Source organism: Lissotriton helveticus, chromosome 4_2, assembly GCF_964261635.1.
Source record: "Lissotriton helveticus chromosome 4_2, aLisHel1.1, whole genome shotgun sequence".
Classification (NCBI taxonomy): domain Eukaryota; kingdom Metazoa; phylum Chordata; class Amphibia; order Caudata; family Salamandridae; genus Lissotriton; species Lissotriton helveticus.
The window spans coordinates 143,687,236-143,713,972 of record NC_136064.1 but is presented as its reverse complement, the minus strand read 5'-3'; the positions used below and the strand labels follow the sequence as shown (position 1 = coordinate 143,713,972).

Genomic DNA, 26,737 nt, shown 5'->3' with positions numbered 1-26,737 from the left:
CTTCATCAATTTGTCATTGTTTATGATGCATAGATTAATAGCAATGAACTGGAAGGCTGACATGCTGCCAAAGGTATCCCATTGGCTGTCAGTGACTCTGATGTGTGGCAGGTCCAAGGCCACAGTGCTCCAGCAAGATGAGGTGCATGGGATATGGAAGAGCAATGGACTGGGATGATTTGCTGACCACCCTCTCGAGCCCACAGGACAGCCCCATCACCTCAGACAGGTCAGCCACATGCTGCAACAGCCTGCCTGACTCTTTTCAGGAGTATAAACCCCTCTTTTTCACTTCCCCCTCTTAACCCCTTCCTTGTGTTGCCACCGCGCAGAGAAGACACACTTTGAGTCATATATGGTGAGTCTAACCCACACTTACCACGCCACTGGGAATCCATGGGGTAGACTGCGGGCCATGAATACACAATACATGTTTTACTTTTTGTTGTTCCCTTTCACAGGTTGACACAGGTAGCCAGGTAGAGTTTTGTAGACTTCCTTATTGGTTCCATGTAAATATGTACATCAGTCCTTATTCCTGTTGCCAGCTTTCACACCAGCCCCACCAGGAGCAGCCTGCCTGCTGCTCAGCCCATCTCCAAGTGCCTCCACTCATCCACTCAGGCACCCAAGCATTCCATTCATCGCAGTCACACCAACATTCCAATACCAGCTCTCACTCTGGCTGAGCAGCTAGGAGAAAACTAGGCTGGGTAACATGCATACACATTATGAGGATATAACAGTAGCCCATTCTTTTTAAATAAAAAATGAAAGTGTAGGAAACCATGGGAATAACTAATAACAGGAAAATATACAGAATATGGAAAAGTTCAAACTCAGGGAAGCAAAGGTAAAAATAACTCCACAAGAGAAAGAATGCTGCATAACTAGAAGGGAAAGGAAAATAATTGCAAGCAAGATAAACCATTGACAAACCATATACCCATCCTCCCAATAAACAAATCCAAAATAAAGGGTGGACCACAACCCAGGACAAGCACCCAAGACCAACTGGCAAGATGGGTGAGACAAAACACACATGTACCACAAGAGGACAACACAATGCGTACACTCAGTGACGTGCAGGGCGACTTACACCCAACAACACCTGAAGAGCAGGGCCACTTACACAAACAACAAACACATGAAGTGAAGGGCCACTTACACAGAACAGAATTACACAGAACAACAAACACATGAAGCGCAGCGCCACTTACACAGAACATGCGTAATTCGCTGAGTTTTCCTACACTGAACTCAGCGAAGTTACAAAAAAACTCTGCGAAGTTCCGCAAGTGGCAGAGTGCAGTGCAATCAGCAGTTTGTGCTGGTATTCCTGCAAAATCTACCCGAGCAGCAGCACGTGTTCGCAAACTTACCGCTCGTGAACGCAAGCGGGGAAAAAACTCTGCTGCACATCGCAAAGTGACGTTTTCTGCACTCCGAGAGCTCTGCGGAGTGCAGAAAACTCTGCAAACTCCGTGAACGTAGTGAAGTTCACTGCCCAGGTCTAAACAACACGTGAGGTGCAGCGCGACTTACACACAAGAATACAATATGTGAGGTGCGGGGTGACTTATACACCCAGCAACAACAAAGTGAAGCACGGGGCGACTTACACACAATCACCAAACACAAAAAGAAACATTGAGTAAGAACCACATAGAAGTTGAGAACCACCCACTAAGAACTAAAACCACCCTTGCATAAGGGAGTACCATGTAAGCTATAACCATAACCATACTTCACGTAAAGAATACCAATATGACAACCACCCACCAGAACTCAAGAACCTCCTATGTATAATGAAGCATATCCTGTGACATCACAAAACCTTGAAGAAAAAAACTTTGAAACAATGTGAGCACTACATAAATACCTCATGTAATATTATTAAAACCTATAACTCTCGCCGGTGAGCGACCTCTCACCCGAGTTATGCTATTCTGGGCACACAGCAAGGAAATTCAGGGCTGGCCTGGAGACACCAAGGGAGTTCAAGAAAATCTGTGTTTTCCCCAAATTGACCCACAGGCTGAAGGCACAGGAGTCACAAGGGGACCTCTAGCAGTTTCACAAAACAACAGTTTGCAGGGCACAGACTGTGAGGAGGCCAAAGTCCTTTAAACTAAATATGCACAGAGTTTGGGACTATTGATAGCCTAACATACTTAGCTGGGGGATGCCAACAAGCATATGCACTTGCAAATGTACGTGGTGCGCAGGGTTCAGGTTATGAGGACCTCATGAGGGATACTGGCCTTAAACTCTGTGTGAGGGCAGCTAAACTTCAAAGAATGTAGGAACCCACCTCCTGTGTTGCTGGAGCCTTTGGAGTCTGCAGGAGCTGAGGATCAGCAGACCAGTCCGTTGCATAATGGTGCCTGCAAATGAAACAGAGTGATTCCTTCACCCCAAAGGGAGATACATCAGTTGTCCTTGATGCTCCATAGATCCTGCATGGAGCATGTATGGTGCACGGGCACACACAATGCTTTGGACAGAGTGGGAGACGAAGTCAAGCCCATTCGAAGTCCAGCGAGGTCCAGAGTGTCCAGACGGTTGAACGTCAGTTGTTTGTTGATCAGAATCTTGTCCATGCCGAATCTAGAGTCCTACAGCCAGGTAAGCCCTATTGTACCGACGGGAGAGGGTTGGACAGATTATGGGGACCCTGCACGGGGAGGGTCGCGGCAGTGGGGAGGTTACTCCCCTGTTATTTTGTCTAGTTTTGCACCAGAGCAGGAGCCGATGGCTCCCAGGACTGGTTTGAACTGTACTATGCACAGGGACACCAAGTGTGCCACATATGTAGACATTCAGGCACATTGGATGTACACCCACCCAGCCCCAATACACTAAATCCTATCTGGGAGGTGGTCACATCTCCCCGTGAAAGGATGCCTATTGTCCTGCCTTCCCCTGCTCGAGTTTGGCTCAGCAGCAGGAGGGCAGAAATGTGTCTGTGGTCGGCAGCAACCATTTTGTGCTGCCCTGGTCGAGAAGGCTGGTGCCGGGTAGACCAGTGACCCTACGAAGCTTGCTTCAGAAGGGTGGAATCATACCTCCCTCACCGGTTACCGTTGTGGAGGTATGATTCTAAGGTGTTTGAGACCAAACATAACATGTTTTGTTACAGCCGGTTTCGAGGCTGCATTGTATGCGAACACCTAATTCATCTCTACCTATATTTCTGACTGCGTCACTGCAACCCTGTAGAATTGTCTCCGAAGGCTGCAGAAAATCACATAACAAGCAACCCAGAACTGTTTTTTCCCTAGTTAGGGCTTATAAGCCAGAGATGTAAGATAGCAGGGGCAACATTTATTTAAAGAGATGGTAACTTCATGATTCAATCATCTGTTACTAACACTATGGCCCTCAATCAACAACCTATTCTCTTGTCCAATAAAGCAGCTAGCCACATCTACATGGGAGACTACAAAGCAGCTAAATTCAGAGCAGAAATTACACACTTCCAGGTCATGTTGCAGAATCTGCATATTCCTCAAAATAACTTTCACTGTTTAATAAGAACTGATTACTCACCCTTCTCTCACAAACTAACTGCAGTCATTCAAACAACTCAGTGATGACTAGGAGAGGGTGGTACATTTTGCCCTGTTGGGGGAGTTTGTTAAGTTTTGCACACTTAACACTCTGCTTGAAGTGCGGAGGGTGGCAAAAACTCTGCCAACCACTACATGGTGAAGTTTATCACCCACCCCAAAAATATACAATGGAGGATGGCAATTGAATTGGAGCTCACCACACTACAAACAGAGTTTCCGCTTCAAGAAATACACAAATGATTACTTACTTAATCTTTTGATGTGCTACTGTAGGGGGGGGACTCTAGAAATGTCTCCCACTTCAAAGCTGGCAACAAGTATAAGTACTGGGCCATAAGAACCAAGTTTTCAGTGCATTCCCTGACCTGTGAAAGACTCGGAAGGACTGCTGTGCTGCTCTACTGAAAGAAGGACTGCTTCTCTGCCGCCCTGCTACTCTGCTGCACTGATCTGTGAGAAGGTCTGGACCTGCATTTTGAACCCAGGGCCACCTGAGTGACTTTAAGTTGGTTGGCCTCCTAATCAGAGCCCCAGAGACAGAAAAGGCTTCAACCACCTTAAACCATGCACTTGCTGAACCAATTGGTTTCTGCTCAGTGCAAAGTTGTCTCTGCACTGAAAATCACTGCAGAGACAGCACTGACACTTTTCAGGCGCACACTCTAAATATGCTATTTTTGACCAAGACATGATCACAAGAAAACACTCTGGCAGTTCTAACCTACTGGTCCCACTAGACTGCTCAATCAAATGTCTTGACCAAGAGGAGAGAACAGGTGAAGTGGTTCTGACTATTAGCATATATGCTATCCAAGCCAAATGAATTTGATTTGAAAACCTCTCCACATTTCATGCCTGGAACAGAAATTCAAGACAAGACCACAGTTCCAACAAAAGCGCAGATTATCTATCACATATTGGGGGATAATAAATAAGCCTGGGCGGAAAATTCCGTTCCGCTTGCGGAATTCGAGTAATTTTGCATTCCGCGGAGAACGCTAAATTGCCCAAAATTCTGCATTCCGCAGCTTCGCGGAATTTTGTGCTTGTTCGCGTTCTCAAAATGCGTGTTCGCGAGATGTTTCTCCCCGAGCATGCAAACAGCGATCGCAAACAGGAAAAAAGCATCGCGAACAAGCAATTCCGCGTGTTCTTGGAATTTTTGCGTGTTCGCAGAGATTTTTTACCATTTTGCGGAACTTTGCGTAGCACGACTACGCAAATTTCGCCCACCCCTAATAATAACGCATTTATTGAATGAGGGGCAAAACTAATCACTGGCACAATTCTTTTGTTAAGAGGATATTGACATACACTTGAGCAACCCTATGGACTCTAATGGCTCTCAGCTAAAAAACCTTGTTAATAGAATCAACATGACACATCTTTAAAAATATCCATTCTGCTTATAAATAAGGGTGTCCTGATGGCTGAACCTTTCACCGATGAAAACCCCTTCATTTAATCCAAGTTCTTTGGTACCTTGTCCAGAATACTTGACATTCATGGCACTCCTTATACTGTAGGAGTGATGCGGACACAGAACAGGGTTCTATCTCATGTTTAGCGATTCCTGATAAACCACTGACTCCAAGGAGGCTGCAATGGTCGCAGAAACAAAGGTGAAGAGATCTAAGACAAGAAGACATTTTAAACATGTTTTTCTAGGATTTTGGTAAATAATGCCATAGACGTTAGTGCTACTCCATGGACCTGCTTGAGTCTTGAAATTATTAGAAATGCAGTCCTTGGGCTTGTACTTTTCCAAACATGACCACGTCCCACTCCAAGGAGCACTAGTTACGCATGTGAATCAGACTTAAATGGTACTTACCTGTCTCATTTGAAATCTCACCAGCAGAGCAGGGAACACAGTCAAAGCAGCAGACAGGCCAGCCTTTCCTCGCAGACTGTCTAAACCCAGGGAAGCAGCTCTCACTGCAGAAGGAACTGGGAGCCTGGGGGGAAAGAACAGATACAGAGTGAGAAATTAGAACCATAACACACATGATAAAAAATAAATATATAGAGTGACGTATGTCTTGGTGCTAAATGATGATACCACACCGTATTGACCATGCAATAACACAACATACCATACGATTCCACAATAAACCAAACCATGCAGTACCCCACTGTAGCACAGCACACTGTAACATATCATACCTTCTGCTCAGCAGGAATCCAACAACGTCTTCTTATCATAAATAGAAATACATCCCGACTTCTAATCCTGCTTGACCTCTCCACAGTCTTTGACCCAATCAACCATCAAGTTACTGGTTAACACCCTAGATACATGCATGCACTTTTCAGACACAGATCATAAATCAAACACATTGGGATAAAAAAAATGAAAAACTCCCCAACGCTTGTGGAGTGTCACAGGGCTATATCTTCTTCCCAAACATCTTGAACCTCTACATGCTGAAGGACAAGATCAAGATCGATTGATACTCTGAGAACTCTACTTGAAATAGTCTTCAACCAACGACATTCAGAGACTCCAACATGTTTTGAGCTAATCCAAAATTGATGTCAAATACCAAGGTAAAGCTCAAACTGACAAATACTGAATTCCTCTATTCATCCATCACTCCAAATATTATCACTACTGATGTTTCAAAAATTAGACAGGTAATATTTTGTTTGTTTTATTTAACGCTTCACCAACAAAACCAGGACAAAATAGTACCAGGGTCTGATTTATTCAAAGTGAAACCCTGCTTTACAGATGCCCATTTTGCAAAAACAGTTCAACCACTGTAGGGAGGCAAACATTTCAGCAGATTGAGAACATCATGGGTGAGTGGTCATATGTGCGTTCCGCAAATGTGTTGAGGCTTACCCCACTAAGTACAATACGGCCATTACAACTGCAAAAGTACTTCTTGAAGAGTATTTTCCCCGATTTGGTTTCCCCAAATTATCTGGAGTGACAACGGGTCTCTTTTTAATGGGAAAGTGATTGAATTTGATTTGTGAAGGTTTACAAATTAAACAGAAATTTCATTCTGCCAATCATCCACAGTCAGCAGGTGTAGTGTAGTTCCTATATTCCCACTAGGCGCTGCGCATTGGAATAATACATCCTGTAGTTTAGACGTAGGACTGAGGTCGACTAGGTCTCTACCAAATCTATTAGACTTAATTGTGAGTGCCAGCTAGCTCAGAGGTCACTAGAAACTTCCTCGAATTTACAAGAAGGGATTAGTTTCTGACAACCGCATAAACATGACAACTTTGTTTCCCAAGAATAAGAAATCAATCTCTAGAGTCGCGGAAACAATAGATAGCTATTTTACTCAGTCATTAGTGCATGCTTCGTTTCACAAGAGGTGCTGAGAAAACAGAGAGATGGGCATTTTCAATAAAAAGTATTTATTAAACAGTCTTCTTTCTCAAGCATAAGAAATGTACTGCTACAATCATAATACTGGTAATAAAGTATAGAGTATATAATACGAACAGTATTATAAAGTAGTATTGTAAATGCATGATATGGTTTCTAAGCCATACATTTCCTTAAAACAGGTAAAATACATACAGTGTTAAAATGATGGCTAAAAGTACTCAACTGGTGCTTCTAAAATACGCCTACCCCGGTGTACCTGACCTAAGTCTAGCACAAGGGAAGAAGTAAGTGAGGAGTAGTTTAAGCTTAGTATTTTCTGCCAAGAATCTAATCAAGAATTCTCTAAGGGTCTAATCAGCTCCGTACCTTGGTTTAGAATGAAGGAGGTCTTGTATCTCTCTCTCAGGACTCGATTTCCCAGCAACCCACAAGGGTAGCCTGGAAACACTGGAGCTGGATTTCTCGGCAGGAGAAAAGACAGAGTCTCTCAGTGCATCAGCTGGAGGGTCGGCTTCCTTCGGCACTTGCTGCTGCAGGGCATCGGGCAAGTAGTTAGTCGATCTGCTCCAAACCACCGTGTGTCTGCTTGGACAAATCTAGGCATATTTATACTATGAAGGTGCCGAGTTTGACGTGTGATTGGACTTAATAACGTCATAGAAGACTTAGTTCTTCGAAAACTCCATGATTTCCTAGGTAAATTAGTATTCAGGCAAGGGGAAGTCCCTAGCTGCTGAAGGCGGGTTTTTCGAAGAAATCGTTGCTGATTCTTGAAACATAGTGGAAGTTGCCATGCCGTATTTGGGCTTCATAGGCTCAGTCTAAATATGGTAATGATTTCTATGGCTATATAAGGATAGGATAATCCGCATCTATATAAGGGTATGAATCGGCAACATTTACACTAGGGTCCTAGATTCATTTACAACACCCACTCCACGATCTTAATTTCAATAAAACTAAACCTGTAAGCACTGAACATATCTAAAGCTGGTGTATACAATCCCACCCAAAATACAACATATAAAATTGAATTTGAAAAGGCTTGTTTGAATGTAATGAGTATAGAATAAGCAAGTCTTTTTAGACATGAAGCACAGCATACATTCTATCATTGTAAAATATATTCATGAAATGTGTCTGAAGTTTTACAGAAGGGAAAAATACATTTTCTTGACCATCCCATATCATACTTTATAAGACATTTTTGTTCTGATTATTGGGCCAAATATAGTCATTAGGAAGTTTTTCAAAAGAAATCTTGTTCTCTGAGAATAGTTCTACTTTAAGCAGATTACTCTGTGCCAAAAGTTCTATTTAGGAAAAAAGTTCAAATTAGTAGATTGTTTTGAAAAATGAAGGCCGAATTTCAGAGTTCAGAGAACGCTGTGTGAAATAATCAAAAGTTATTCTCAGGAGTGTCATGAGAAAACATCAGATCATCTAGGCTGGCAAAGAAACCGTCTACCGCAGTAGGTGAAAGTGGAACCACTTCAGTTAGCAGATGAAAAGTGCAGAAGTGCGGATTATCGCCGTCACCGTTTGATGCATTAGCAATGTTCGTAGTAGATGGTACCTGTATGCCTGTAGTTTCTCGTATCTCACCCTCAGTTAGACTTGCCGGTGAGACCTCAATGAATGCCGTCATCAGAAAAGGCAGCCGTTGGAGGCAACACGATGCATGAGCCGTTACTGGACCTAGCAAAGCGTCAACATCCGATGGCAGTACTGATGGAAGTGTAAGACAAATGTCCAACACGCATTCCTGTCCGCAAAGCAGGCATCGAAGAACAGGTAAGATGCAATCTTGGCAGATTGGTCTGAACGATAGAAACCAGGTTGTGTTCAGATCTCTTAAACGAGCCAAGCCAAGAAACTGTGAAATTCTCTCACGATACCTCATGGCAAGGAGGCATTGTTCCATGGTAGTCTGGGTGTTGCTGGTAGCCGGACTTTCCATATCGTAGCAGAAGGAATAAATATAGAATTCCTGCTATTAGTCCGAAGATTAAAGGCAGGCCGTCGAACACAGAGTGCACGAAATTTGGAAAAATGCAGAGGACTGCTTAAAATGGTGTTAACAGTCCTAAAAAAATTGTCTTAAATACATGTGCGATGCCGCTGGCATCAGACATGTTTAAGATTTGACTTAACATTTCTGCAAAATGTACTGGGCAGTTTATTGATAATAATACATGTATCTCTGCAGAAGACATTGCAACCTGCAGATCATACGTTTCTCTAGACGAGGTCAGTGGGACTTTTTTTGTAAAAGAATGACTTTCATTCTGCTTAAAGTATCAATTTGTATAGAAGAGATATTCAGTGAAGGCCATAAGTCTGTCCCTCTGTCTGCCTTGTACATTGGATACAATACTTGCATACAACAAGTGACCATGTACGACATACTAACTAGATAAGCTTTTCCTGGCAACACGCCACAACCTCTGTGATCATTCAGCATAACGTAACTGCCATTGGATAGTTGCCTGAAAAATGTGTTCTATCACTGTGGGGGGTGTCCCATGCAGATGGCATGAAAGGTTATTTTCAGAACCGTCATAGGCTCCATGTAAATTAATACCTTAGCACAAAAGTGTATCGCTTAGTGAGTTCATGCAATTATTACCACTAAGGAATACCTCTTTTTCCTTATTCCAACACTTATGTTTGTAAGGTAAAGTCCAGGTCGACTTAATGTATTCTTTACCCAACCTTTCATACAGCCCGCTGGTATATGCTGTAGACAATACTCGAACTGGAAAATCTTCACTGGTATCGCAATGCTGCAATCTATTATCCATTCAATGACAGGCTTCTCAGAAACTGTTAAGGGTAATCTTTCCAGTTTTTCAATGCTCAGCACCGTATAGTCTGCTCTTTTTTGTGCCAAAGACATTTGTTTATCTGGAAGGTTAAATATAGAAAACAATGACGTTGTGTTGATTAGACGCCATGGCACATAGCCTGAACGCAGATTTTTCAACGTCCAGCCCAGCTGCATTATAGAATGTAATTGAGACTGGCCATGTTGTAACATTAGCAAGTCCTTCTCTGTTATGTCAATTGCAGATGATACAATGCTGTCCAATGAATATATTCTGGGCGACAGAGTTGTTAACCCATTGTCTACTAAAGAGAGTGTTTTCTCCAAATTAATACGATCAATTTCTCGTATTCTTTCTGCAGTTTCTATTTGCGTCACTTTCCAAGCCTCGTTGTACGCAGCATATATACCGGCGTATATGAAATCTTTTTGACGTGGTTTGCGAGGCCCTTTTAAGAAATCTCGCAAATCATTGCCTTCTTTAAGTAAAGATAAGTGTTTTTTTATTTCCGGAAGTGAAGATTTCTGTAGCCACTCAAGGCAAAGTTTTCCTACACTGTATGTTGTTACTATCCCTGGATGCTGTCTCTGGGAATATCTTGGATCTGGCCTTTTCATTTTGAACCCCTGTGTTTTTTCCAGGAATATATCATGTCAGTTATTAGTGTCTGTGGGCCAGATTAACAATTTTTTCCAATCAGGATTAGTTCTGTTCTATTTTAAAATATAGGGTACGTCTACCTCCTCTTCTGTAGCATTATCACTGTCAGATGTGGGTTTAGGTATAGACAGTTTATTTAAATCTTTTATCTTAGCTAGGCTAAGACAAGAAGTTTGTTGAACAGTGTCATTTAAAAACATTATTTGTTCTGGTATAATGCAGGCTCTGAACAGGGCTTCTAAACCTTGCACCTGCCAGTCTTTTGTGCCCCAGACTGTTTTTGTCTCGATGTTGTCTTTCCAAAAGTCAAAACCTAATGTAGACAGCTGAGCATAAAAGTTTGCAGAATACATTTGTTTAGTATTGGTCAACATTGTTTTCATTCCTGTCTTTTTCTCATTTTTTAAATAAAATGTTTCTGAATTTGTAACATTAAACCCTGTGAAGTATGGAAACTTTTCATAAAATGTTTTTGAGCTGCCTTTTAGCGGCGTTGGACAGTGTTTCCATTGATTATATGTATAAACATGTCTAGGGTTTGCAGATTTATGCAAATAATGGAGACCATAATGATTAAAACAATACATTTGTTCATAATCTGATGAACCTTGTAAGTATTCATGTTCAGTAAATTTAGCTGACATCTCTAAATCTTCATCATATTATTAATAGCCTCAAAGTCCCAATCATCAGAAAATGTGTTTGGTGAAACAAAGTCACTTAAAGAGATCTTGAACTGGTGCAGAATCTTCAGAAGCTCTACCGGGCCATAGATGTCATACTCAGTTTTGTCCCATGCTATACCACCAGGTATAGGAATGGCTGTGATGTTCATTGATGACAGATCTTTTCTTTCACGATGGGAAGATATATGAGGTTTCAGGACCAAGATGATTTTCTGACTTTCTGTGTCCATTGTATTATATTTTCCATCTATCATTCTTCGCAAGCTCAAAACCAGAATGAGCCAGAGGAGGAGGAAAAGTACTCCTAACAGAATCCAAAAGTTTTATTTGCGGTCTCATCTTCGGGCTCACTGGGATCCTCAGAAATTGTATCAAAGTTGATGAAATAGCCAGAGGCAGTTCTGTCAATTGTTGGAATTGCATCTGGATTGTTGTTAATCTTTGCAGCTGCTTCTTCCTTTGTCATATGTGTATAGTCAGAGGCTACATCATTGTAGACAGGTGTTTCTTGACGAACTGTTATTTGGGTCTCAAGAGGCACGAGTTCCATGGCTTTGTTACATAGTCCTACTTTTCTCACTGCAGGTTTATCAAAGGTGATAAGTCTTTCAGTTTGAACCTCTTGAATAGTAGCGAGATTTGGTCTTCTGCTACTTCTTGGGAGTCCACTTGGCCTACTACTTATTATTTGCCACATGATTGTGGTTTGACCAGGTCGATGGACAAAACTTTGTTCTCCTTTTTACCAGAAAATGGCGGTAGTACTACTGATCTTGTTCTTTGGATTGCCAAGACAGGTACTGCTTTTCTGTAAGAAGGCACAAATTCCTTCTTCACCGCGATCTTCTCTCTGACTAGATCTCTAATCTTTAAATCCAGACAGGTCTTGCTGGGACAGGTGGTTTTTCTACAGTGGAGGTTGGCTTTTGTGTTGCGTTACTTAGACTTTTTCTTGTTTCGTTCAAGTCCTGTAAAACAGCCAAACGATCTTTGACATCAAAGGGTTTTTGTTCCACCATTGAAGTTTGACAATCGAGGTATTCGATTAACATTCTAGTACCAAACAGTAATTCATATGGAGTGATTCCACCCAGAGAATGTCTTGGCAGATTAACTAAGTTGGACACTTATTAGATATTTGACCCACCCATCACCCAAACCTAATACCTTAGCTGTTATGGATTGCTTTAAGTCACGTTTTTTTTCTTTCCACTACCGCATCACCCTCAGGATGGAAGGGACTAGAATACCGCAATGCAACGCCCAAACTAGTCATGGCCTCCTTGTAAGCTCGAGAGCTGAACGCAGGACCCTGGTCAGAATATAGCGTGCCTATTGCGTATGTGCCGATAAAGATTCGCAAATCCTTTATAACAGTTCTGGCGTCAGCCGAGCGCTGGGGCCACATCCAAATAAATCTTGTCCTAGTAGTTGTGGGACCGCATCCGTTCAACGTAACGTTTGCGTGTAGATAGTCTAATGCTGTCTAGCAATGGTATCTGAACTGGGCTGCCTACTCTGTAGTCAGGTATCTGGTGGTTTTCCCTGCTGCGATTTCTGTTGCAGTTAGGGCAATAGATTGCGAAATTGTACACATCAACTCCCAGTCCCGGCCACCAGTACATCTTTTCTAATTCTATTTAAGATTTCAAGATCCCGTGATGTCTCAGACCCTCTCCCATATGTGCTTCGTGTATGAAAGCAGCTCCCGATTACTGTTTGGAATTACTCTGTCCCCCACTCCAGGTATTTGAGCAAAAGGAACAGAGTTTGAATCAATTATGTATGTATTTGTGAGTGGATAGTTTAGAGGTGACGCTGCATAGCTGCCTTCCATTCAGGTTTTTACTGCTAGTAACATTTTACCGTCTATTACTCTTTTCGAACGAGTGATTGTAGCTACGGAAGTCGTTTGCACAGCTGCCTTTGCGGCTTCATCAGCCAATTAATTCCCTGTAACGTGAACGCCATCACGTTGATGACTCAGTGTATGAATCACGTGAGTCTTTTGTATGTCTTTCTGCAAAAGAACTACTTGTTCCCACAGCGTTTTATGCTTAATCGTGCCACCTTCTGAATTTTTGAAACCGTTTCAAACCCAGTTCTGCAAGTGTTTGTTGTAAGATTCAACTCAGAAATACGAATCGCACACTATTAGTGTTGGGAATTCGCGATAGGTTTTTTCAAGCATCATCTTGAAAGCTTGTAGTTCAGCTCGCTGAGCTGTACAGTCTCCGAGTGATTGAGTTTTAATGACCATAGGTCTGAATTTACCTTCGCGCCAACGACCTTTAACGATCGCGCACGCAGCACTATAGGCTTGTTTTCCCCCAACTGCGGGCTGTGCTGATCCGTCTGTATAGACTATACATCCGTAATGTTCTAGAGGCAGAATCTCGGTCGGCAGGGGACATTCGTACTCGTATTATAGGAATTCTTGTGTTTTTAAGTAGGGGTCAAACACGTATTCAACGTCTGTTGCAGCAAGAGAGTTAACCCATTGTATTCATCTTGGATGTAAAGCTTTTGCATTGGGAATGCTTGGTTTTGTCACTACCTCTAAGGCAGGTACAGGTGCAACGATCATTATGCGCTGACCCTGTGCAAGAGCTCTCTCTTTTGCTACTGCAGTTTGAACCGCTGTCAGAATTTTTTCTGTAGAAGTGAATTTTATTTCCGCTTGTGTGTACACGTGTGATTTGTATGCTATTGATACCTTTTCACCTTCATTATAAGTCAGGTACTTGTATCCGCATCTCACTGGGATGATTCAGATCACAAGGTTGCGTGTATTATCACGTGTATCTAATTGTGTTTTTGCTAGCATGTCTGTTTGCACTGTACGCACAATTTCTGTGTGCTTTTTAGTCCAATTAGTTGGTTTGAAATCAGGTTTGATTAGTTCGTAGAGGGGTTTAACCCTTTCTGCGTAATTCAGAACAAAAGTTCTTCCAAAATTCAGGAAACCTAGAATTGACGGTAATTTCTTCAGCGTTCTTGGAGTTTGGAGCAGCACACATTTTTCTAGAAAGTTTCCTGCCAGGCTTTTGCCTTCACTTGATAACTCATATCCTAAGAATAGGACGTTGAGGTGGGCAATTCGTGATTTCTTAAAATTGAATTTGTACCCTTCAGAAGCAAACCCAAGTATTATGGTGTTCACTCTTTTCAAGTGCACGCCCAAATTATCATCTGTAAGATAGATGTCATCGACATATGATAATACCTCATCATCGTACATTTGTAGTTACCCTGGCTGAAAATAACCCTGGACTGTTCTTGAATCCCTGGGGGAGACAGCTAAATTGTCGCTGTGTCCCCATAATTGAGAAAGCGGTCAAATGCCTGCTTTCAGGTCCTATGTTTTGACAGAAAAACCCATTTGAAATGTCTAATATGGTTTTATATTTTTTCCGCACAATGTCATTCATCAGTGCTGCACTATGTGCATTTTGTACTGCAAATGTTTTACAACAGGAGTTAAGATGTCTGTAATCCAAAACTAGACAATTTGAATTGTCTGGTTTGGAGACAGGAAACAAAGGACTGTTCATTGATGAGGTGCATGTTTCAATCACCCCTTGATATTCAAATTGATTTAAAATCTCCCTTAACTGTTTCTTACAGCCTGATTCATGTAGGCAATAGCGCTCGCAAAAGGGCCAGATTCTGAGAATCTGGCCCTTTGCGAGTGCGATTTTTGCATTTGGTATTCACAATCCCAAATGCAAAAATCGCTATTTAAGAATTTGCATATTTGCGAGGAATGGCATTTAAGAAATATCTAATAGAGATTCCTCAAATGCTATTCATGACACATCAAGAAATTGCGATTTTGCACTTTTGGGGCCGCTATTTACCGAGAGGTCAGACCTGTCGGTAAATAGCAAAAACTCAGAAAAATGCTTTTAAAAGCATTTTTCTTAGTTGCATGTTGGACACACACATGTCCTTTGGACATGTGTGTGCGCAACACCTGTTCAAATGTGCATTTTAGGGGTGCTACAGGGCGTCCTTTGGACACCCCTGGCACCCTTAAAATCGCTATCTTATTTGCGAGTAGCAAATTGCTACTCGCAAATAAGGGATACTCCCCATTCACACCTATGGGCCTCTTGGCCCATAGGAATGAATGGGGAGTTTTTGCGAGTAGCAAATTGCTACTCGCAAATAAAGAACATGTAGGAATCGCTATTTTATTAGCAATTCCTACATGAATGCCGTTTTGCGTGTCCTCAATAGCGAGTCGCTATGATTCGCTATTAGGGCCACGCAAAACGGCATGTACATGAATCAGGCTGATAGCTTCTTGCTTAACTGGATACTGCCTTTGTGCAGTAGGTTGATTTTTTAACTGGATTTTATGGTGAGGGGAATCCTCATCCCATCCTGTATGATTTGTATATCATGCTGGAGATTGGGCCACAGCCCATTTTCTGGCATATGTGTATTTTTTATGAATAGGAATGTGATTTGAGAAGGCTGGCATAATTACTTCCTCACCATGTGGGAACTCGCTAACAAATTCAGAAGGCCAGTCTTTTTCAGCTAGAAGTATGTCATAGCCCTTAGAGAGTTTCTCCCAAAAGAATGCTCTTATTTTTCAAGTTATGTCCCCCTCCATCTGGAGTGTTACTTCATATAACTTGTGAGGTACACTAACCCTGGTATTGGCAGTTTCAACCTGAATGCATTCATCGAAGTCCACTGTCTCCAGATGATCCATCAGGATCCTGTGAACTATTGTGTCTTCTGCTGCAGTGTCTAGCATTGTCTGGGCCCACTCCCTGTTCTTGAGTTGTGTCCTCAAGATCCTCGGCATGTCTGATTTTTATGCTTGCTACCTTCTTTTTTGTGAATTGTTTTTTTAAATTTTTTGGAACGTGCTGTTCTTCTTTGGACTTCACGCGTTCCTCTTTCTGTTCTTATCGTCCTCTCCTCTCTGATTTCTGCGTAGAAGTCTGAAAGGTACAAGAGGAACGAGTATCAGTATCTTGATATCTATCAGGCTTTCTTAAAGTATCCCTATTTCTAAGGTTACACCTTCTTTCAGAGGGTTCCCGTTGGGGAGACCTATCTCCCTTCTGGGGATATCTTCCTCTGGACTGAGAATATTTCTCCTTAGGAAGTGACGGTTTAGTATTTTCCCACTTCTTTTTAGGAGTAGTGAGATTATTTTTAATAAATACCTTTTCATGATTTTCAGTTAGCTGGGGTTTTAATGGTTTCCCTCCCAAACTATCTCTTCCTAGTTCTTCATAAGATTTTTCAATAATTCTTGCAAGCTCATATGGTTGGTCTGCTATATTTATTTTAACTTCTGGTGAATTGCCACAGATGCTGCTTCACCTTTGATGTTGGCTAATAGTATAACCGAGATCTGTTCGAATTCTTTCAGTAATTTCATACCTAGATTTAAGGCCGGTTCTGGACCGTATTCATTTTGAATCTGTCTCAGAACGTCTGGTATCACCACCATGGACGGTATACCATGTGTTTTTGTGTAGATTGAAGCAAAGACTGTACCCCAAGTGTCACAGTCCTCCACATGTGGTGCTATCCCCATTGGTAAACAGATTGTCAGAATTCTGTGTTTCTCATGAGGTGTACCATCAGGGAATACTGCCCCAATTTGAGTAATTTTTTGTGCTAACCTAAAACGGAAATTGTTCCCTTTTGGCAGGCATTTTACCAATGACTGATTGTATAGTCTGTGGTGTGATTTTGTTTGCGTTCCCCTGGTGAGGGGTGTGCTGTGGAATCTTGACTGAAACTGAAATTTTCAAAAATCCAAGAGATGACAGGGTTGAAATGGCTAGATGCTCTACCGTTAGCTCTTCTGTCAACAAGAACTACAGCCTGTTCTAGAACACGCTTGTCACCTGACAAGGTCATGTTTGGACTTCTGGCAAGTGTCTGGGGTGTTCCATGTCCTCGTAAATACTCTGATATTGAACACACGAGCTGCTTGACTATCTTGGCCAGCTATTTCTATTCACCAACAGGTATGGTAATCTTTACCTCCTATACCAGAGGGGTCGGCCACGACATTCAGGCAGGCGATTATATTTTGGTGGAGCCCTGATGGAAATGTCCTGAGCAGGTTCTGGTGGTGACACGGACGGCTGTAATGGTTGCTGGTCCAATGAACTGGGTGCATGCCACCCATTGCTGGAGGATTCCTTTGCCGTTGTCATATGAACAGTGGGTATTGTCGACAAGGAATGTGAGCAAGTGCCCAGGATTGTCCCCTTCAGCGATGCTCAACTAACCTGGACACAAACAGACAAGGAGAATGACGATGTTTTGAATGACTCTGTCCCACCGGAAATACGAGCTATCCAGGAGCCTTTGTTCATTGATCACACAGTGCCTGGGGCTGCCAGGTACAAATTGCGTCCTCGACTGAGAGCTACTGAATCAAAGTAGAAAAAAAACTAGGGACGGACTTAAGATAGGTAGTACCGAACAACTTTACCAACAAATACATGAACTAAGGGAACATTCTGTACTTGCAGCAGGTCACTCCTACGTTTGGGGGCATGTTTGTTTAAGGAGCCAAGGTGGCTCCCCCGCCCCCATTAGTTTTCCGAGCCAGATGGCTCCAGCAAGTGCCATGTTATTTTAAAGAGTCCCTAGCAGGGCCCAGAGTGCACAGTTGTGCCAGGGCCCATTTTGTCCTTTCCGCCGCAGTTCATTAGGGGACACCTGGTTATTTCAGAGCCTAGAGGGCTCCAACGTTAGGCAAGTTGTTCTGAGGGCCAGTGAGAGCCCATGCCGCAGTTTTAACTTCACAGCTGCCTAGCAAGTTTAGGTATTTCATTCAGGGGATATGTGCTTTTAGATTCAGGAGTGGAACGCACTCCTTCGCCCCTACCTTGGCCTTCCACAGCTGCGCAGCACTTAGTGCTAGCTGCAGCGTTTGGGCCTCCCAGTTCTTGTTCACAGCTGCCCAGCAAGTAGTGTGCAGCTGCCAAGTTTAGGTTTTGGCGCAGTGGCGCAACCTTGACTTTCGTTGCTTAGGCAGCAGCCCTGACTCTCTGGACATAGAGCGTTTGAGCCCCCTTATTTGAGATGGCCAGTTGGCCAGGGGGGATTCTTACATTAATAGGGTGCAGGCCCTAATGTGATTTATGTGCTAATGTGATTTATGTGCTATTGTGATTCAAGTGCTAATGCTTTTGGGTTCTAGGAAATGTATGAGGTATAGTATGTTTTGCGCACCCTGTTTTGATACCTCTAGATATGGTTCATGCATAGGAGGCTGTTTTACCTGTTTAGGTTTGTGTTATGGAGATTATACTTCCCTGTGTGACTTACACCCGTAGTGCAATGTTTACTTAGGCGGTTTGGGTCTATTGTAGTTAGACTCGTGGGATACTGTGCATGATGGATTTCATGTCACAGACTGTTGCAAACTACAGTGAGTACCAGTGTTTACTGGTTGTACGTTTTATGGCCTATCTTACTTTTACCAAGTTATCTATTGTACTATTTCTTTACCAAGTGCTGATGCTGACAGTGGTCCATGTGGCCATGTCATATGTAAATAATCCCTTGTAAGTATTGCCTGTGCCAGTTGGCACCAATTATATTGTGTGATTACTATCTGATGTGTTTTGAGAATACAAATGCTATTTTTGATATAACCTTGTGTGGAGTTACTTTTGTGGGGGGCCTGGGATGTTGTTGCTGTTGTGTGCGTGCGCAAATGCTTTACACATTGCCTCCGGGATAAGCCTTACTGCTCATGTCACGTTGCCAAGGGGGTGAGCAGGGGTTATTCTTGGCGTGTAACTTCCTTGCCCTGACTAGAGTGGTGGTTTCTGCCTGGCTTTGGCGCGAGCCTCAGCCAACCAGAAATCCCATTTCTAACAATAACATAAGTGGGTTGGCAGTGCAAGGAATTGACAGTCCCAGAGAGGCCAGTTATTACCCTGCTTGTTGCCCCATTGTGAACAGTACAGATACTTCATTGCATATAAATTGTTCAGGAATAGATTTTAACAAACATATGGTTCTCTTAGTAAATAAAGAGGATCCAAGTACTTTCAGAATGAACTCCAGGTACGCTGCTGTGGATTATGGGGGGCCGATTTATGCACACCCAGGGTTTTTCTTCTTGCCCAATGGGACCTATTCCAAAGTCTATAATGGTTCAGACGATGTAGCCCTTGGAATGGTATTGTCTTTGGGCGTGTTCTGTGAATATGCCAAGCGTCAAATAAGATGGGTTAAAAGGACACTAAAGAAAGAATTCTGTGAGGGAGTGACTTATATAGAGGTCAATAATTACAGCAATGGTATCACCTTTAGATACATCCTTTCCTCTATTTTCACATTGGGTGATACTTCCTTGGCCAGGATTGAGAAGGCTAGAGGATACTTTGGATGTAGCTGCGAATTCTATTTAATACTACAGTGGCAGCTTTGTGCAACATCACCTCTCAGTTGGAGAGTATGTGGATATATTTGGAACAGACTAGATATGCAGTGGATTTTATTCTAGCTAAGAGTGAGGTAGGTCATCCCCTCATAGAAGACTTAGTTCTTCGAAAACTCCATGATTTCCTAGATAAATTAGTATTCAGGCAAGGGGATGTCCCTAGCTGATGAAGGCAGATTTTTCTAAGAAATCGTTGCTGATTCTTGGATCATAGTGGAAGTAGCCATGCCGTATTTGGGCTGCATAGGCTCAGTCTAAATATGGTAATGATTTCTATGCCTATATAAGGATAGGATAATCCGTATCTATATAAGGGCATGAATTGGGAAAATTTACACTAGAGTCCTAGATTCATTTACAAGGTTTGGTTGAGAAGTACAATGGTCCTCTCAAACTGAAATTGGCAAAAATCCAAGAGATGACAGGGATGAAATGGCCAGATGCTCTACCGTTAGCACTTCTGTCAACAAGAACTACAGCCTGTTCTAGAACACGCTTGTCACCTGACGAGGTCATGTTTGGACTTCTGGTAAATGTCTGGGGTGTTCCATGGCCTCGTAAATACTCTTATATTGAAATCACGTGTTGCTTGATTATCTTGGCCAGTTAATTCTATTCACCAACATGTACGGGAATCTTTACCTCCTATACCAGAGGGTTGGCCACGACATTCAGGCGGGCGATTATATTTTGGTCAAGATCTTCCAGAGGAAAAAAAGTCTGGAGCTCTTATGGAAAAGTCCTGAGCAGGTTCTGGTGGAGACACAGACGGCTGTAATGGTTGCTGGTCCAAAGAACTGGGTGCATGCCACCCATTGCTGGAGGATTCCTTTGCTGTTGTCATATGAACAGTGGGTATTGTCGACAAGTAATGTGTGCAAGTGCCCAGGTTTGTCCCCTTCAGTGATGCTCAACTAGCCTGGATACAAAGAAACAAGGAGAATGACGACGTTTTGAATGACTCTGTCCCACCAGAAATACAAGCTATCCAGGAGCCTTTGTTCATTGATCACACAGTGCCTGGGGCTGCCAAGTACAAATTGCGTCCTCGACTGAGAGCTACTGAATCAAAGTAGAAAAAAGATTAAGATAGGTAGTACGGAACAACAGTACAAACAAATACATGAAATAAGGGAAAGTTCTGTACTTGCTTTGCCTTTGTTGTTTGAAAATTACTCAGGGGAAAAAAATATACTTTGAAAGTATACCACCTTTATCGACGTGGGATAGATTAGGAGAAGAGCTTAGGACAGAGTAAGCTCCACTGCTGGTGCTTAAGAACACCAACTTATTGATGGACAATAGGAGCCTGTGCCAGTGAGGCTCTAACGAAAACTAGGAACATTTACATTTGCTTGCATTTTCCTTCTTTTGAATTGACTATGCATTCCTTTGGCAGTAAGGTTGCTGAGGATTAACAGCCAATGGTTACTGTACAACGTAATATGATGCGGTCAAGGAAAAGTAAAATAACATGTGTTGTTCTTTGATACTGGTGATAATACTGTGTGGGGTGTCATGGGTTTTTGAAGATGCTCAAAGCGTGCCTTTACGCATTAAGTGTAAGGTTATTTTCCCGAGATGAACTAAAAGAACTGCCCCAAGTAATGTGTTCTTGGAAACACATAAGAGGTTCTTTGGTGCGGGGACCGCCTGTTACCCCAACCAATCTGTCACCAGTCTGTGGACTGCATATCCATTGTCACTCGTAAATTACACATATACTCTGCCACCTCAGTTTACAGAAGTGAAAGGAGTGTTTGGCTTTGGTTATACCATAGAAAGCCACTGGGAGTGGGTTATCCTGGTTGTTATATGGAAAAACAGAACATAACTGTTGGACTTGGCCCTTCTGGCAGGTTCACCCCTGAACTTTTTGCCTTTTTATTATTACATAATTATAGCGATTTCTGGTCTTTGCGCACTTTAGCATTGTGGCCCAGTGTAAAGTGTGTGCACTCTCTGAGTGCATGTGGTGAGACTGGCCTGCCCTCCCATAGGAATGCATGGGGAATATGTGTGTCCATGGTAGTTCCTGATGTGTGGGGAGTGCAGGGTCGAGTTTGGTATGTGCGAACTCATGAGATTAAATGCTGCACGATGATGTGCGCAGATTTATTGTGTCTAGTGTAGAAGAGCCACTTTTAAAAGATGGCATGTCTGTGCAGTGAATGTGAATTGACTGTCTGGCTTGTGATTGGCTGGAGCTGGCTCGTGTACCTGGCTCCAGGAGTCAAGATGGGTCTGCCCGGTGGTGAATGGGGAAACCTGCATGTCGATAGCAGGGAGGAGTTGCACCTGGGACCTGAATAGGGCTCAGCCTTCCCTCCACAATGCTGGCTCCACCCCCTGTGGTGTGTCTGATGTCCCTGGCCTGTCCTGTGAAACGGAGGTGAGGGGCTGAGCAAAACAAAATTGCTCCAGAACCAGTTGCATCTGGTCCACCCCTTGCCTGCACCTTTGGAGACAAAGGATTTTGTGTATAAAAGAGGAGCTGTGACCCCATGAAAATGTTCTTGTGTTCAACTCGAATCTACCAGGGGCGTGCTGCTGATGGGGCCCAGGGGAAGGCTTGCCTCTCTGGGACCTGCCCAGCCCCTGGATGCTGGAGGAATTTCCTTGTTGGGAGCTGTGTTGCTCCATCTTTGCTGCCCAGGACTTCTGGAACCTATTGCCTCTTTTTTGGACTTTACCAAGGCTTGTTACAGCCTTCCTGCGCTTCTTTTCCAGACTGGGCGCAAATCTGATTTGCTCCCCCCAGCGAGGGAGAGCCTGGGGGATGAGCCGTGCGGCGCTGCAGACATCCCCGAGGGTGCCCACCCCGCTTATTCGATTCATCATGGTGAGCAGGTGCCCACCCTGCGTTATGCCCTTTTATTTAAAACTGCAGGTGCCCACCCTGCATTGAGGAAGAGTGTCCTTATTTTGAAGTACGGGTGCCACCCCGTTCATGCCGCCATAGAGTCACTGCCGCAGCCCGAGCTGCTTTGCGAAACGTTGCCGGGCCGCTGCCTACCGTGACCCGAAAGTGATGAGGTGGGTGGTGCCAGTGCCTAGAGCACGTCTGGAGCCTCGCGGGCTCCCATGCAAAGTCCTGGTCCCCGAGGAGAGATGACCGGGTTAAGCGTGGAGCATTTATGGGGGCAGGGCTCCCCAAAGTGAGGGAGAGCCCTGCCGGCGCCACCGAGAGAAGCAGAGGGGCTCGAGGCACATTGCCGGTGTCTGCCCTGCCGCCCTATGAAGAGAGCCTCCCCCGCGCCGAGCCGGTAAGTGAAGCCAGCTGGGGGAGGGTAGTAGGGAAGCACCACGTCGGTGCCTCCCTTCAGGGCAGCCTCGCTTGACAGAGGGCTGCCCCAATGAGACGTCCTTCATTTGTGGAGCCCCGGCGAGTGGGGCTCCATGTCGCCTGGGGCCAAGGTGGCTCCCCCGACCCCTATTAGTTTTCCGAGCCAGATGGCTCCAGAAATGCCATGTTATTTTAAAGAGCCACCAGCAAGGCCCAGCGGGCACAGTTGTGCCAGGGCCCATTTTGTCCTTTCCCCCGCAGTTCATTAGGGGACACCTGGTTATTTCAGAGCCTAGAGGACTCCAACGTGTGGCAAGTTGTTCTGAGGGCCAGTGAGAGCCTATGCCGCAGTTTTCACTTCAGGAGTCAGGAGTGGAACGCACTCCTTCGCCCCTACCTTGGCCTTCCACAGCTGCGCAGCACTTAGTGCTAGCTGCAGCGTTTAGACCTCCCAGTTCTTGTTCTCAGCTGCCCAGCAAGTACTGGGCAGCTGCCACGTTTAGGTTTTGGCACAGTGGCGCAACCTTGACTTTCGCTGCTTAGGCAGCAGCCCTGACTCTCTGGACATAGGATGTTTGAGCCCCCCTTATTTGAGATGGCCAGTTGGCCAGGGGTGATTGTTACATTAATAGTGCGCAGGCCCTAATGTGATTTATTTGCTAATGTCCTGTAGTGTAGCTCCTATTTTCCCAATAGGCTTTGCGCATTGGAATAGTACCTACAGCAGTAAAGGCCTAGACCAGACGTTAACTAGGTCTACTACTGTCGATACTAGACTTAAGTTTTGGGTTTGCCAGCTAAGCTCAGAGTTCGCTAGAAACTTTCTCGAATGTTCAAGGAAGGAATTAACTCCCCTGATTAGACAAGAAGGGATTTAGTTTCTGACAACCATAGAACATGACAACTTTGCTCTCCCCTAATCAAGAGTCAATCTCAAGAGTCGTGTGAGCACAAGGCAATTATTTTACTCAGTCAGTACGTGCATTCTTAGTCTCATCAGAATGTAGAGAAAAGGAAGAGACGGGCGTGTTCAATAAAAAGGTGTTATTTATTGATCAGTCTCTTTTCTCATACATGAGAAATGGATCGATATTATGGCAATACTTATAGTTAAGTAAAGTGCATACATTAAAAGCAATAGTATAAAATAATACTGTAAAAACATTGATATGGTTTCTGAGCCATATGATGTTTGAAATGATTAAAATATATTTACATACACATATACATTTGACTAAACGTACTCAACTGGTGTTTCTAAATACGCCTACCCCGTGAACCTGACCTAAGTCTAATGCGTGGGCGGGAATAGAAAGTTACAGTTTAAGTTAAGTTTGTTTTTGCCAAGTGAATAACTAAAGAATTCTCTGTGAGGGGTTATTCAGTTCTGTACCTGGAAGTTAGGATGAATGAGGAATGGTGTCTCTTTCTCTGCTCTCGATATTCCAGGCTGCCTGCGAGGGCTGCCCAGAAACGCCGGTGCTGGGTCTCTCGGCTTGAGATAGCAGCGCGTCTCTCAGCGCGTCAGGAAGGCGGGGCTGCTGCCAGCGGGGTCTGCTTCTGCTCTCGGCTTCGGCAAGTATGGCTGCTCCGTCTTGTCACCACGCCTGTGTTTGCATAGGGCAAGATCGGCAATATTTATACCTTAAAGGTGCCGAGATTGACGTAAGGATGGACATAGATACGTCAATAAAGATGTCATACGACTTGCTCGTTAGCACATTCTTTACTAAAGTTCTCTGTGAAATCAAAACAATGGCCGCACGGATTTACCAGGTTGTCATAGGTTTGATTTGTTATGAGAACGTCGTATGCCTTATCAGGGGCTGGAGGAATGTCGCTTGTCTAATTAGATCTCAAGCGTTATGACCTAATCAGATAACACGTTCCTGTGCCGTAGTGTGACTGCGTCAGATAACGGTATCTGCATCATGGGGGCTGTTCTTGCCTCATGGGCTGACTGTTAGTTAACTTGATAGTTAGTTTAACCAGAATAGGGTCAGGAATAGGGGGATCGATTCAGAACCTATAGAAATACACGACACCCACTCCACGCTAACTATGGTCATATCTACTAATCTATGCATAGTATAACATAGTACAACATACTATAGAGTATAGTGTATACCTTACCACCCCAAAATACATAAATGCATTTTGAAACTTTCAAATATACTGAAAAATTGCAGTCATATATATTGTATGCACTTAAGCTATGAATTAAATGCAAAGTAAACACGCATTTTTATGCATTATTGCTTATTGGTATATGAGAAATACACATGAAATAGCTCTTAATATGGCTATACAGAAAGGAAGTCCGAGACCATTTCATCACATAATAAAATATTTGTGAACATACCAGCGGGCAACTAAAGTTTATAAAGTATCTAAAAATAGAAATCTTAGTTCTCTAGGAATAGTTTCTTACTTTAAGCAGAAGATAAGTGTCCCGAAAATTTTGTAAAAAATAATTTGGAGCTGCTAAAAAATTGTTGTCCGTGAACTGGTGGGAAAAATTGTTCATGTGACTTTATTTTTAAAGTTGAAGGCCGAATTCAGGGAACGCCGTGTGCGAGCTTGCTCAAAAGTCTCTATTTCTGTTCTGGAGAGAACATCATATCATTAAGGCTTTCGAAAAAACTGTCAACAGCTTCATGGGAAAGTTCCACTAAGTCGGAAATAGGTGTAACCATGCATTCATGCGCATGATTGTCTCCATTGACATTCTGATTTGCATTGCTGACAGAAGGTCGTACCTGATCGATGCTGCTTTCATCTTGAACTTCACTACTCTTCAATCGTAGTGGTGAAGATTCCAGGAATGCCGTCATCAGGATTGGCAGCCTTTGAGGGCAGCACAAAGCGTGAACCTTGGTAGGAACCAACAGTGTATCTGCATCCACCGGCGCATCCGATTGTAGCGTCAGACAGGTGTCTAACACGCATTCTTCTCCGCATAGCAGACACCTTAGTACAGGTAAAACACACCTTTGCCACATTGGTCGAAATGATAGAAACCAAGTCATGTTCAGGTCTCTAAGCCGGGAGAGTCCCAGGATTTTTGATATCCGGTCCCGGTATCCAATGGCTAGGATCGTATCTTCCATTGTCGCGAGAGTTTGATCTGTGACATGGGTTGCCATAACGAAAAATAAGGACTAAGAATAGGATTCCTGCAATTAGTCCCAGGATCAGGGGATGTCCGCCAAAAATCGAATGGACGAAATCTGGAAAAATACCCAGTATGGCTTTGAATGGTGTTAATGCCATCGAAAATACTGTCTTAAATACCTTTGAGACCCCTGTGGTATCAGAAATATTTAAGATTTCGCTCAGGATTTCCACGAAATGTACGGGGGAATTAGTTGATAATAATGTATGTATCTCTGCAGTCGTCCTTGCGACTTGTAGATCATACGTTTCTTTTGATGACGTGAGCCTTGTAGGCGTCTGAAGAAGCACTGTTTTCATTCTGCTTAAAGTATCTATTCGAATAGAAGTATTTTTCAAATTGGGCCATGCCCTTGCCTCCCTGTCTGGAAAGGAGCTGGGGAACAAAGAACGTCCACAGCACTTGACCTTCGCCGTTGTAGTGACTAGATAAGGAGTCCCGGGCATAAGACTACAACATCTGCGGTCTACAATAAGAATGTAACTCCCATTATAGAGTCTTTGAAAGAATGGTTCTATTTCAGTTGCAGGTGCGCCTTGCTGGTGACATGAAAGGTTGTATGAATTCCCTTCACAGGCTCCGTGCAAACTAATACCGTTACACAGAAGCGTGCCGCTTAGTGACATAGCACAATTGTTGCCACTAAGAAACACTTTCTGTCCTTTATTACTGACACATGCATGTGAATAGGGTAGGTTCCAAGTTGTTTTAAGGTACCCCTTTCCC

General features: G+C 43.4%; 1 protein-coding gene across 1 annotated transcript in view; it reads right to left on the bottom strand.

Moving 5' to 3' along the window:
• Window positions 1-26,737, bottom strand: part of LOC144751989 (extracellular calcium-sensing receptor-like) — a 182,782-nt gene that overhangs the window by 53,835 nt on the left and 102,210 nt on the right. Inside the window, exon 9 of the mRNA XM_078639948.1 lies at window positions 5,410-5,533. Coding sequence (XP_078496074.1) covers window positions 5,410-5,533 — 124 coding nt within the window. The remainder of the gene's footprint in view (window positions 1-5,409; window positions 5,534-26,737) is intronic.